The 15,159-nt window shown below is 38.1% G+C and overlaps 1 protein-coding gene across 8 annotated transcripts in view; it reads right to left on the bottom strand.

Annotated features, from left to right (window-relative positions):
- Nucleotides 1–15,159, bottom strand: part of HDAC9 (histone deacetylase 9) — a 487,500-nt gene that overhangs the window by 133,196 nt on the left and 339,145 nt on the right. For all 8 annotated transcript variants that reach the window (XM_074574812.1, XM_074574814.1, XM_074574815.1 and 5 more), the window contains 2 exons: nt 11,613–11,746; nt 3,458–3,578 (listed from right to left, as the gene is read on the bottom strand). In XM_074574812.1, coding sequence (XP_074430913.1) covers nt 3,458–3,578; nt 11,613–11,746 — 255 coding nt within the window. The remainder of the gene's footprint in view (nt 1–3,457; nt 3,579–11,612; nt 11,747–15,159) is intronic.

The following is a 15,159-nucleotide window of genomic DNA, read 5'->3' as shown; positions in this document are numbered from 1 at the left end:
TGGAATTGATGCCCCAGCAGAACTTGGAAATAGCGGTCGTTTTTCATGTAACACCTTTTCACACCCCAGGATACCTCCAGAATAATAATAAAAAAGATATTGGGATACTTTGAGTAAGATAGAAGACAAATTTTAAATAATCATACTGGTTTTGGCTTTGCATCAGTACATAGTTTGCAGCCATCAGCAAACCATTTCAGAAAAAAAGATCTAGAGAAGATTCAGCACAACAATTTACTGGTAGAGCTAGAAAAATTATCCAAGATTTGTATTTTAAAATTTCAACCCACAAAGATGGTAGAAGCTGGTTAGTCAAATTAGGTGCTGAGGCAGCCATCATTGATTGAGGCCAGGGCCCCTAGAGTAGTCAAGGAAGCTGCTTAGGAGGTTGACAATTGGGGACTGAGAGTCTGATGAGTGGGAAAAGTGATGGGCAAAAACTCTCTTTCAAAAAAATAAACAAATTTAAAAGTGTGCTCACTTTTGAAAAGGCAGTTTGAGGAACCTAGTTGTTTTCAGTATCATCGCTCAAGAACAAAGCCATTTCTGCTAAGCTTTAATTTTTTCAGTAACTTGGAATTGCAATCACACAGATGCCCTGTGAATGCATCCTTTAGTTGTACTCTAAATACTGCCTCACTGTCAGGGATGTGTTGACAGTATATTTCTCACTTATGCAAACTTGTAATCATTGGAAACTTCATTTTCAGAAACACTTTCTTAATTATGGTTGGAGAAGGAAAAAGCAAACAAATTTGTAAGACCTCTTTGATAACTGTTCTGTCGTTGAGCTTATTCAAAGAGGCTTGAAAGGTTGTATTCTGTCACATGAAACTTTAATGTGATGTGACACATAGTCTGCATATTAGTTTCCTTCATGTCAAGACAATGTAATGCAACATAACATGTTACTTAACACACCGCACTGAAATACGATCAGTCAAAAGCTTAACTACTCAGAAGTGTAGAAGTTGAAGTCATCATTTGCAATAGCTGCATTTGTAGGCCCTGATGCAGGCAAAATAAAACCAAATTTATACTCTGAAGCATTAAGAATATGTGAACTACAACTGTGTGCGTGATTCTCACTGATTTCAGTAGTTTACAGCTGTTTTGCTTTGCAGCCTGCCAGAACAGGGACACTGAAATAAGCATTTATTGACAAGCAGCAGCTTTCTAGCCCTAGTCGTACTTAAATTTCATTCCTTCAAGTGTTTCTCTTCTGTGTGAAAGGTACAGAAGCTGCTTGTTAGCAAAGAAAAAAGACCTTCAGACAATGCAGATGTACTCTTCTGAACAGGGACAGGGAACAAACGTTTTTCTGGAGCACAAGTAAAGAACAAATGGTGCCTCTGTCTTTTTGGGTGGGTAGAGGAGCAAGGGAAAGGATGGGTAGGTCCTCCTTTTCATTAGGATGCAAAGCCATAATTTGATGGAACAATTTCTGTAGCAAAAAATGTACTTTCAATGAAATAGAAATGTTCTGTGAGACAATGTTGTTATTGATGACATTTTCGATGAGAAACATTTCCTTTAGATTTTTCTTCTTTGCTAGACATCATTTTGAATTTCTATGCTATACCAAGACGTTAATTTTAATGTCAGGCTTGGTTAGGTTCAACCTCACTGAACTGGGGACAATGAAAGATGGAACAGTCACACTGCATTTTGGAAAAATATAAGAGACAATTAAATTCCTTTATACGAGAGTCTGGAAGCTCAAAAGATTAGAGCTTCCAGCCAAAAAACAGGCACATGCAAAAGCATGTGGGAAGGGTGTTTCATTGACTGTTGTCTTGGTAAAAGGCCATGTGAGAGGCAGCAAGAAAACATCTTAGAAACAGAGACAGAAAAGGGCAATAAGCCAAGGATACACTTAGAATATATGCAAGGAGTGTGATTTTGATATAAACTCAGAGAATAAATGTTTTGGATTAAGTGTCAAGAGAAAGAGGCAAAGAGTGTCGAGTAAAGAACTGTGGGTGAAGAAATGGATTTCTGAGATTGTGTAAACAAAGCTTTCTGCATTCTCTATACATAGGCAGAAACACAGTGAGAATACCTGGGTCCATTCCTTTTTTCACCTTGTAGCTGCAGCTACACACTGCATCCTATGTGGTGGTCAACTCTGAGACCCAAAATGGGAACAATATTTTATATCAATGTATGTTGTTTTAAATAATGTAAAAATTAAAATGAAATTAATCAAACCCAACAAAATTTAAATGAAATGCTTGACTGTATCAAAATGGAACATTTTTACAATGTTGATGAACTCAAATCAAAATGTTTCCAAATATTCATTTTGCAGGAATTTAGGGCTTTTTCTTGGAAACACTTTTTTTTTTTTAAGGGGGATTTCCTAACTGGGAAATCTATCATACCGTTAGTATTTTTGTTTTGGTGTTGCTTTGGCTAAGGAGGTGTAAAATACATAAGACATTTTTCTTATCTACTCCTATAAGTCTCTGAAGCAACAGTCCGCCTTACAGAAGAAGTTCTTAGCATTAGTTTCCAAAGGAAAATAATTGCTAGGTATCACTAGAACTGTGGCAGCAATTTCTTTTGATGGCCAGTATTGTTTTTGCTTGGGTTGGGTTTCATTACATTTAGGAAAAGCTCCACATCTTAGAATAAGTGTTATAAAAACAGCTGAGAATTAGTGTGTTGCATCCAGTGTGCTGGGACAGGGGTCAGGATTTCACTCACAGATTATTTCCAAAATGCACTACTTTTTTGTGTGTTTCACATTCTCTGTAGCAGGTTTGACAAGTAGATCTGCTTCATGCTACACTCATGGCTGAGTTCAATTTAACCCTATTTTTCTATTATAAAAAGCATATGCTGAGCATTTGCTGTGCATGAAGACATTTCAGGTGAAAATCCTGTCAGTTTTCTGCTATTCTGTTCATCCATATGTCTGTTTAATATTTTTATGTGCTTTCTTCCCCCCTGTTATTGAGAAAGTTATCGTATCCTGCATAATGGGAAGACATCAAAATAAAGTTCACTTATTAGCAAGACTTAGGCATGGTATCTGGACTCAGCATGGCTGAAATAATTAAAATAAATCAAATGAGAACAGCAAACAAGCAAATCTGACAAGCAAGTGTATCTTAAACTCCCGTTTTCAAATCAAATAACACAAGGAGATAGAAAACCAACCGTGTTCAAAATTTCCATTGACCTCCGATGGAGAACAAATTACAGTAAAGGGTTAACACTTCGATGATTTGTGAAGCGAATTAGGAGAAACCTCTATTGCTGCTTTCCAGCCTGTGCATTTTGCTAATCTATATTTGGCTCCCATTGTAACATTCTCCTTCCACATAGCAATGCATTTGGAAAAAGTGAATTTTTGTCACACTGCTTGCCAAGTATTTTAAACTGACACCAGCTATGACTAATGACAGTGCTGGAATGTGCTGTTCTCAGTAGAATAGAGGCCTGTACAGACCTAGGAGTTTCCTGGGGTCCAGCTTCTGTCTGTTCAGGGGGCTGGTGCCATACAGCAGTGAATGATGTTCAGAGTGAACCAGCTGTATTTCCTCCAGACTGGCTTTTCGACCTCGAATTCGCTGAAAGAAAACAGCAGAGGCCTACAATATTCCACTGACAATATTTAGGGAGAGAAGAAAAAAAAAAAAAAAGTAAAGGTCCAAAATAACATTTAGTATGATTAATAATGGGTTGAAATTGCGTCATGCCGGAATGTGACACTGATTTGTTTATTAAAGTAATGCTATATGAAAAACAAATGCGTGTGTGGTTTATCACAAATGCTTCACTTAAGTCTTAGTAAAGTTATCTTAGTACAGGGTTTCACATATAAGAAAAAGACAAGATTCTGCCTCTTTCCTACCTCATAGGGATAAGAGATACAAACCAAAAGGCTTATTTCTTAAGTAAGAAAGCTGGGTAGAAAAATTCTAGTTTAAAGAGCAAAAACTTATTCACACCTGTAAGCTGCGGATGTGTTCTGAATGAGGATTAATGTTTTTTGCATTACTACTAGTACTTGTGATTTATGCTGCTAGGAAGAACATGATCACAGTGAGGAGAGCCAGGGAGAAGCAGCAAATTACAGTTTAAATGCTTTAATAAAATATTTCTATATCTTTTCATTCTTTTAAAGTATGTTCAATATCCCAGGATCATTTTTGCTGTTACACATGCTGACTCACTTGCTTCCTTACATTTTTGTAAGTGGAGTTTGTCTCTTTAACTGTTTCTCCAGCCTGTACTCTCCCCACTTAAATCAGTGTTAAAAAATCTGGGATGCCTTTCTATAAATCCATTGAAATTTTAATCAGTTTAGGAAGGAAGGAAGATAGGAAAGAAGGAAAAAAAGATAAAACTAACACTTTCTTATTCAGCAAATCTGTCCCTTGTATGTATTTGGAATTACAGCTTGTCACAAAAATATTTATTTCTCTGCTTGTGCGAGTACTGTACAGCCTTTGCAGATACAGCAACAGGAAGCAGATTTTGTTCAGATTTGGGCATAATAAACAGCACTGTCAACAAAGTTCTGGTCCCAAGATCATCTTTCGTGTTGATATTGGATAACGTAGAGAGAAAAGAGTCTTTTTTTAAAGTTCTTGGACTCTATTTGCAGACCTGGTCCATATAATCACCAGGGGCAAAACCTCTCAAAACTTAGACTGTAGATCTGTGTGACTGTCAAGGTCTACAGATAAACAGGTACAGAAGTTATCTAAATAGACCGTCCTATTCTTCATAGACTGATTAATCTGTTACAGAAATACCATTCAATTCTAGTTTTCTTAGAGGTTAAGTTGTAATCCTTATTATATCCATCACGTATTCATGCACATCAGAAGGCACCAGCTTCTTCACCAGGAGAAGAAAGCAATATTATAAATAATAAAGAGAATGTGCACTGTGGAAGAAAGGAACTGCCTGGGGGGGTGAAGTGGGGGTGGGGGTGTCAGAAGAACCATGCACAATTTATATTGAGTTAAGCAGTGGCAATTTTTCTGACTAATCAGGAAAAATGTCCTAAGAGTTAGGTCTAGATGACTGTGGATCAAGCTCCCCCTCAGGGAAATGGTGGAAGCCCTATTTCTTGCAGTGTTTAAAACTTGACTGGAGACAGCAGTGGAAAAAACATTTTAGGGAATGATCCAAGAACTAAATGACTTAATAAACCCTTTTTCATCTCTAATTTCTTCAAGCCTCTCCCAGTCTCACATGAGAATTTGTAGCAGTGCACTCACATCCTTTTAACACAGTTGCACAATCAAAATCAGCACATTATGTTACTTCATGGAGTCAGTAAACTCTGTAATGGTTCTTCTGGGTCAGATAAAATGTTTTTCTTCACAAGTGAGGTGCCTGGTAACATTTATTCGTTCATCCATTCTCATTAAGGTCTGTGTTTCTAATAAGCTGCTTTAAAATCTATATACCCAATTCTCCACAGCAAAATTGGGAAGGGAGGCTGGCTTTTAGGACAGCTAAAATAAATGTGTAAGAAAAGTAAAGAGGTACTTTATGAAGGTCACATCAAAGAACCCTGAATAAAATACTCACTCTCTGGTCGTATATTTTCAACAAGTTATACAAAATATCTTTAAGAGATGTTTAAGAGACTTAATTGTCTGGCTCTTTTTAAAGGGCTGTTAAATGCCATATCACTTTAACTATAAAAAGCCCCACAGCTAGCTGTTATTCTTACAATGGGGAGCTCTGTGATGTCCTATGGAAAATAGTGATTTGCCCTAACAGAGGAGGGTCTGCAAGTGGCCTCCCCAAAAGGTTTTGCTAAGGAGATACTTACTCCCCAGTATTGCCAGCCGGATCGTTTAGGGCAGAAACAGGTTTGGTGCAGAAATCAAACAGCACCGACCGCCCCCCCCGACTGCTGCAGGCTGCTCCCAGCAGTGAGGTCCTTGGGGCACAGCCAGCAGCTGAGCTGCCAGGGCAGGCACAGCCCAGAGCTGCTCTTTCTCCGCGGCTTCTCCAGCTCTAACCTTGACCATCGGCAAGCACATTTACACAGTAAATGGCAGGAGGAAAGGGAAGGGCAAACAGTGCACACATCTGTGCCGTTTCTGCATTCCCACTTCCTCATTTACTGTTCCTTTCATCCCACCCTTGCAGTATCTCTGCCTGTCAAGCCATTTGCAACAACATTAAAATTCCAACTATCTAAGACTCTACACAAAGGAAAAAATAATTTATATTAAAAATTACCTGTAATAATTGCTTAGAACACTTCTACTTACACAATGATGTCAGGATTTAGCAGATCTACAAAAGCACATGTCATGAGTCTGTTGCCAGAATCTGGAATCACGTAACTTCAGTTATGCAAAGGAATAGTTTCTGGCTCTCACTGGCATGAGTTATCAGACAATATAACATGTGCATTTGTATAACTTTACACATACACTTTTATCCACATCTTTTTTATTTTAAAGTGTCTTTCTTAATTTTCATCAGCCATGGTAGTATCAAAAGCCTAAAATGTAGTAGAAAGCAGAAAATTGGCATAAAGCCAATGAAAAAGGAGAAATAGCACAGGAGAAATTATGAACAGTATTTGTTTCATTCAAGGGGACTTGAATGCTACATCCATCCATCTGCTACATCTGTAGGAGAAGGTAAGTCATCCTTTTCTAATGTGCATGACAATTTGTGTGTTGGCTGTCTGACATATGCAGTTCCCTCATCAATGGAGACATTTTCCCTGAAGATTTTGGTTAGACTTTCAGCAGACTAAACTCTTGCACAGTCAGAGATTCAAAAAGACAAAGATGACACCGCCTGCTTCTCTCCGTTAAATTAACAGGAATTGTTGACATAGCTTAAGCAATATTTCTCACTTGAGTCTCTCAGTGTAAGGTGTCCATTGCCTTTGCTGCAGTTATTTGTATGGAGAGAATGTCTCTGAAATTCCCTTAGACTATCCAATTTGTGAACAAGGTCTTCAGAGTCTTTTCTTCTTTTTCTGGGATTTCTCATAGTATTTGAATTGTCTCTTGTTTTTAAAAAGACACGTAGATAATATGGATCATTTGCCAGTCAGTACATCCACATCACTTCCTCTCTTTCCCTTATGTGGGAATTGCAACCATATCTCTAACACGGATGCACCCCACAGAGATGCATTTCTCTTCATATGTTTTGGTCTTCAAGTGCTTGACCTGAATATGTTCAAATTTTGCTCTTAAAGGGTCTTCATGGACAATTTTTCCTGTATTGTGGAATTCTTTCATATTTACTGATCTATGTGATCTGGCAGACTCAAAGGTTTTAAAATCTTTGAATTCTTTCCCTCTCTCCCCATCAGTCCGTGAAATGGGGACAGCAGGAGGTGTAACACGTCTCCCTGATCCAGAAAACTACCAAAATTCAGATCAAATTCCAGGCTGAAAAGAAAAATGTTGCTGGACCACAGTCCCTACAGGAAGTGGAGTTGGGGGCGCTAAGTGGGACTGTGTCTACATTCTTCATGTCTTTTCTGAAACTGTGCTGATCAGTGTAGCCTAATGTCAGTCATGTGTGCATAAATTATGGCCCCAAAGGAATTATGTAAATACTTCCTCTCCCTAGAACAAGTAGAAAGCAGACACGACCACCAAAACATAATTCAGTCCTCTTTTTTTTTCCTGTCCCAAAGGTAGGGCAACTATGCATTACTCTTTATCACAAGAAAATTGCAAAAAAGAAAAAAAAAGAGATCATGGATGGTTTTATGCCAACTTTTGCATTTTTTAGCTGCCTTATTCTGTTGCTGCATTTGATAACTCTTCTACCTCTGTCAACCTTTATCAAACACAGGATAGGTATTCCAGTGAACACACACAAAACTCTTAACCTAATGCAAAAATATTGAATCTGAATTTTATTTTCCCAATACCTAAATACCAGGACCATAAAAAAGTCCACTACAGGGGGAAATTACTCCACTCTCTTGCCCTGGACTGAATCAGGGACTGGTCTGTCAAATCCCACTTTCCAGGGCTGGCCATGATCAGGATTTGTTTCTCCCTTGTCTCAGAGAAGCCGATGGGGGAAGCAATTTATCTATTTGGAAGTGTAATGCAATTTAAAAAATTCCAAAAGCTACAACTAGTTTCTCAATTTAGCAAAAAACCTCTAAACTGTTGCTTGAATAACTCTAGAGCTCAAATATCTATGGCTAGAAAGACAAAAAAACAGTCTGGAGAAGCAAGTCCTTTTGGCTGTGTCTGCGGCAGTAAATTAAGCAGTGCCAGGAAACATTCCCAGGCAGAGGAACACAATCATCTGTACTATTAAATTGCTAAAGTGGTCCTTCACACCGTTTTGGCTGAGCAGCAGCTAGCACTCTCCCAAACAACTCCCAGACACGGTTTGGTCACTGGCAGGGGCCAGGGAGCATTCCTGGTAGTATGAACATGGGCCTTTCCATGCCAGTTGGCCTCAGTGGTGGAGAACAGCCCCAGGCACATTTTATTTTTTAGTGAACATACAGCTTCGAGTACTCCAGTCAAACCTTGTTATGATTTTACTGAGTTATATCTTAAATATGCTATATATGGGGGCAGTATAAGCAATATATATTGGTAATTGATTAAGTCTAGATTAATCTATTAACTGCAGTTAGCATGGTGTCAGCCCAGTATATATGACTTCCATCATTCCATGCCCAGTTAGAGATGGTAGTTCTCTGCGCACTTGGCCAGTCGTCTCTCTCCAGGGCCATAGACCTGAGCTGTGCGAGGGGTTAATCCACACCATGTGATTTAGGAACCATGTTTTGCTCCCTGTATAGACAACAAAGATTTTATAGGCATAAAAAGACATTGAGGCTCTAGAGCGTGTCCAGAGAAGGGCAATGAAGCTAGTGAAGGGTCCAGAGTACAAGTCTCATGAGGAGCAGCTGAGGGAACTAGGATTGCTTAGTCTGGAGAAAAGGAGGCTGAGGGGAGACCTTATCGCTCTCTATAACTACCTGAAAGGAGGTTGTAGTGAGGTGGGGGTCAGTCTCTTCTCCCAAGTAACAAGTGATAGGACAAGAGGCCTCAAATTGCACCAGGGGAGATTTAGATCGGATATTAGGAAAAATTTCTTTACAGAAAGGGTTATTAAGCATTGGAACAGGCTGCCCAGGGAAGTGGTTGAGTGGCCCCCTGGAGGTATTTAAAAGACATGTAGATGTGGTGCTGAGGGACATGGTTTTGTGGTGGTTTTGGCAGCATTAGGTTGATGGTTGGACTCAATCTTAAAGGTCCCTTCCAACCTAGACGATTCTATGATTCTATGATTTTCATAAGGGTTTCTTGGTAGATTAAGAAAATAGGGAGGGTCCCCTGACACACATTGCAAGGTAACAAGATCTGAGCTACCTCTGACTAAATTAGCTTTGATCCTGAATCTCCTCATAAGACAAAAAGTAGGACTGCAGCCATCTTGTGGGACAATTGTTTCAGTAAAACAAAAAAAAAAGAAGGTTCACAGTTACTGCAGAGGATTTCCTAAGCAGCTGCTGCAGGTTGCTGTTCCTAAGCTGCCCTTCTGGCATGGGGCAGTGCAGGTGGCAAAACCTGAGCGGTAATCTCCCCCCATCTCCTCACTCCTTCTGACAGAAACTGAGGGAAATCATATTCAAAAATTATACTGAGAAATACTAATGTCCATGAGGGGGCATTTGTAAGTCGGTAAAAGACACAGTGGAGTTGCCCGTGATGCTTTGGCTCTGCATCCTCAGTGTGGTATGTTCCAGAACACAGTTTAACAGTGGCCTATTATTTCTTGAATAATGCAATAGCCACTCCTTTAGTGACACAAGTCAGATATTCAGCTGAATAACTTTTCTAAAGAACCAAAGCACCAATTAAGCAAATCACCACGTCCTTCTTTATTTTGAAAAGTGACGTTTGATGTCAAGCAAGTGCTATTCAGTGGAACAAAGGACAGATTGCATCATCAAATATAATCATCCTGTCTTTAGCTACATAAGGGGATCAAGATAAACACCAGATCTATGCATCAGCATCACACTGAGGTTCCTCAAAGTTTTATCATCCGAGTTTACATTTTGACATCTCGTTTCACGTTGCAGCCTCATTTCAAAGCATACAACAGGAGTCAAAATTAACTGAATGCCATTTGACATAAAGTGACTTACTTCCCCTCTGCACACTCACTGGATTTTGCAAGACCTAATAGGCTATATTTCAGCTTTTGAAATCACAGAATTGTAAGAGCGAACTTTAAATTTTCAGGAAACTATTGGACTACGTTTTCCTCATATTAACTTATACTACTTTACCAATTGACACCTTTTCCAGACCCACACAATTTACCGTTCGACAATATCTGTTTATCATAGAAGAAAGCAATACATGGTAGTGCATTGTGTTTTACTTTTTTTTCTCCCTTTTTTGTCTTTTCTTTATGATATGTATCCTGAGTCAGCCAGGTAACTAGGCCTTATTTTCGTAAAGCACTCAGCTGCAAGTTTAACTTACTCCTTAAGTATGTGATCCCATCAAGGAAACCACTCCTGTGATATGTGGCCTTCGGGGCCTTGCTGAAAGAAAGTCTTCTTGAAGATTGAAAACATTATCCAAGCTAAAAAAACATTAGCCTGTTAGAGTGCTGCCATCTAGTTAGATGAGTGCATACAACAAAAGCATCTGTAGTGCTTGCAATATCTCACTGCCCAGTACGCTAGGCTACCTGCAGAAAATCTTTGTGGGCAGTCACTAATAGCTAATCAAAGGGACCTATTGTACCAGTTCCTTTGGGTTTGTAAAAACCTAAGTATATAAAGAAAAGCAATTAAAGAAAATAGAGCATGAGAGCCCTAGCAATTTCAGGATCCTGCAAAACATAAGCAAATTTGTGTTGAACTTTGTTAACTGGTGCTGCAATGCAGTAAGCACCCTCAATTGCCACAGGCTTCTGCAGAAGTTGACAGTGCTGCACAACTCATGGGAAGCAGTGAATGGTAGGAAAAGGCTGTTTCTCAGTAACCCAAGTCATACATGAGCCTCAGAACCCATATTTGATTTAAGCATGATGTTTTAATCTACAATTTTATGAGAGAAATCAAAGCAAAGGAAGTTCCACACTTGCTCTGATATTGTCTAGAATGTCTCAGATTTTGACTTGGTATCCATCATACACCAGGCAAATGAAAATACTATGAAAACAGACTTTAGAGTCTGAAATAAGACAAGACGCAATGTACTTATGGAGTGATACAAACTACTTTAAAGAAAAAAGCAGTGTTCTATGTTAGTACAGAAGTAAAAACCTTAGCTGCTTGAAAAAATTAAGAATTGCCATTGGAAGGACTGCACTTGCTGTTCGACTACTGCTTGTCTACCTTCCTATATCACGGTGAGGAACATAATCATGTCTGGATTTTATGTTATGATGTATGTGAATAAATTACTTTCATTGTGTAAATTCTTTGTTTTCCGATTGAGAAGTGGGGTTTCCTAAAATACATTATCTTAATATTGTCATTTAAGTCCAAATAATTCCTAAGACAAATTACTCTCTTATTACAGAAGACAGACAGATTTAGGATTTCATAAATTTGGCATTTACTTTAACAAGTCAAGTATCTGGTCTTCGTTTTTTATTACCTCGCACTTGTTCAGCAACCCAGTTTCTTGCAGCCTTGACCAGATGCTTTGGATCCTTCCGGCATGTTCAGGGTGATTAGCATAGTTGCCACACATGCACTGGTGCTTCAGCATCAGGCTGTCGTACACAACACCTTCAGCACAAAGACAGCACAATAAGAAACAGCAGGTGAAACAACTGCAAGTTATACTGCTCCATGTCACGCATACTGTAGCACAACTGGATTTTATTTGACAGTTAGAGCAAGATGAAAACTCTGGATCTTAATTCCCCTTTCCTCTGGGAGACTCTGAATTGTGACTTAAAAGGTACATCTTGTGATATCGGTAAGGCAAAAATGAATTCTCAAGAAATTATGCCAATAAATACAGTTTACTGAAAAGAAGGAAGGAAATTGGGTGGTGTCTTGTTAAAGATTTTATGGCTAAAAAAAAATCAGTCCTGGTACTGAATCACTTGTTTTCTCTAGTGGGTAAGGGCAGTTAAGGCTGTTAACCTATATATAACAAAAATGGTTATATATTTATAGCAGTGTAAGGAAAATCATTCAGAAAAAGATTTTAAAATAAATTTTGAAATGACAATGCGACTCTTTATTTGTACTGCTTAACTGATACTATATTAATTCCAGATCTCAAAGCATGTCAGATAAAAGCTTCAGAGAGTTGCAGCAGTGGCAGCCAGAGTCCGTTTTCATTAAAAAGAAAAGCTCCACACACTTCTCAATTAGGACCAAATCCTGTTGTTAGACTGCAATGCAAGGTTCCTTTTGAATTTTCTATGCTTGTTTACTCAAGGACAGAACAACTTTCTACAGAACAGCTATCAACATCACATTGCTCTGTAGCTGTGTATTGGGAGCAAAAGAGAAATTTTAGTGAGTAGGCTAGAGCTAAACTCAATTTTCAAGGCTTTCAAAACAAGTCTGAAATGCTGAAAAATTACTTTATTTATTTACTTGTTGTTTGCATTTCCCTTGGAAATGTCTGGAACAAAAGATATTTTCCTTACCCCTGTGAACCATTTTCATTTGGGAAACGTTTGGAGTTTTCTTCCTCTTACAGTTGAAAGGGACTCAAATTAACAATTTCTCCAAGCTGCAAAACTTGGCGTTCAAAACCTCTTTCTTATGTGCCACCACTACTGCAGATGCCAACACAGTTCTGGGAAAATTGTGTTAGCCTGCTACTAAAAAGTCAGCCAGTGAAGAAAATACAAAATTAAAGTCCAGATTCAACAACATGCTCAATACCACCCTTATTCAGCAAATTTCTTGAATGGATAATGAACTTTAATAAAGTGTTCAAAAACTTTACTGAATAAGAGTCAGTATACATTGTGGGCAATGCAAAGTTAGGGTTCTGAGATAATTCAGTTAGAAGTTAGCCAGAAATTATGCTGCTGTAGAAATATTTATGCTGCTATATTTCTTAGATCATGCACTTTAGAATCGATCCTTTGGGACCTTGCTGTTTAAGCCAAAATGATAATACAACAAATATGTTTAACATAAGGGGAATGCAACAACAATAATACCTGTGTGCAGTACGATGAAGATTATGCTAAACAAACAAAAGAGTTCATTAGCAATAAATTCCTGTATTTACTTTCTTGGTTTGTTTTCTTTTAAAGAAAAAAAAAAGAACAAATGAAAATCTGGAGTTAATAAACTAATGTAGCTTAAAAATCTTTGCTGGCATTGTCAAAGCAGTTAATAATTTCCTTTTTCTGCAGCTATTTGCACTGTACCATTTATAAGCTTTGCTGCTTTACATCATCAGGTCTTGTAAGTTATTTGAAATAGCAATTATGCACACAAATAAGGGTATACTCACATACCTTGCTTTCCTTTTCCTCGCACCCAAGGTTTTAATTTCTGTAGTCTGTTGCATACCCAGATTTTACAGTTTGCCAGTGGTCATTATACCATTAGATAAGAAAACTTTTCATCCCACCCCCATGCCCAATAGGGAGGGTGTCTACATGCTAAATGTAAATGCATCAGGACTTTCAGAAGCTCTTAGGCAGAGTGCACAGTTATTTCCCATGGATTTGAATGGAAACACTTGGTAAATGTTAACAAAAGTAGCTGAAAGTTGACAGTATCTCCTACCTGCCGCTCTTTCAATGAATGTTTTATTCTAATTATCAATGCTTCCTACAGGCTTTGGTTTGCATAGTCCAAACTGCAGTTAATAGAAATATAATATATATTTTTTACTATGTTATTATTATACAAAATCAAGATGTTATATAATAATGACACTTTTTGATGACCTCTATCTGGTTTGCAACTAAACAGTGGTTTTGAAATGAAATGCTGAAACTGTGTATTCAGGATGCCTCCTCTGGTTGACATGGATATAAGCATCCCTTTCTCAGTGCATTAGTATTTTTCCTAAAGTAGAATATAACTAAAAAGGTAATTTTATTGTACATGAATTATTTTGTCCGAATCAAAAATCAGTTTAATCACGTCATGTCGGTATTACACAGCAGAAGCATCTGCTCCAAACTCCTAAATAGTAAGATATTCACACCACCGAGTGTAAAATTTATTTCTAGCAGGATTAATTGACTTAAGAAAAGACTGAAATATATGTTTTCATTTATTTCAAGCATCTAAATTGATTTAGGATGTGCAAGTAATTCAGATGTGTGGCTGCTGGTCATACAGCACGTGTGCTTGGTACAATACCACAATGCAGCAGTAGAACTTACTGCTAAAAATAGCCTGTAGGATTTCCCTAACAGGATTCAGCCAATAATCTCCCCACCCCCACAAAAAAAAAGAGAGAGGGAGACAACTGTTTTCAATTGCAGACTGCTGTGAAATATTAATAAAAGATGGTTATTCTGTCTCTCCAGAACAGCCTACAGCCAGATTTTGCTCTCAGATTCCTTGTGTAAATCTGAGCAGCTCCACTGAGACTGGTGGATTTATTCTGGATTTACACCAATATTACCAAGGTCAGAATGTGGCCCTGATGACAGACTGGAATGGTGGCACCACTGAACCATATAATGACAGAGGACACAGGATAAAAGAAACTGAATTTGCATTAAGTCAGAAAAACAAGGTCTTCTTGGTGGGGACTCCCTAACATTCTTTTCCAAAATACTTCATTCGGGTCATCTTCTTTTAATAGTATTTTAAACAGAATGGAGAGCAAGACACCTAAAAATTGCTGGCTAACAGCATGTTTTGAAGGAGGTGAAATGTCCTGGAGGACAACAGTACCAATAAGAAAACCCAAGGGAAGAACATCTAATAAATTATTCATAAGAAATATCTGAAGTAAATATTCTCAAATATTCTGTAAACCATCTAAGTGAACATCAAGTAGATTTTAAATTTTTTTTCCATCTTTAACTCATTATCTTGGGCATATACTGCATATATATTGCATAGCTCTCTTACAACCATCACCATTCTGATTCCCTTCAGATATTTGGGTAAGAGCATTTTCTCTCACGACTCACAAAAGTACAGGCTCTATTTGATCCCCATGTAATGTTCTGCCACAACAGTTTTCCTTCTATTTT

This window comes from Larus michahellis, chromosome 2, assembly GCF_964199755.1.
Source record: "Larus michahellis chromosome 2, bLarMic1.1, whole genome shotgun sequence".
NCBI lineage: Eukaryota > Metazoa > Chordata > Aves > Charadriiformes > Laridae > Larus > Larus michahellis.
This window is presented reverse-complemented; position numbering and strand designations above follow the sequence as displayed.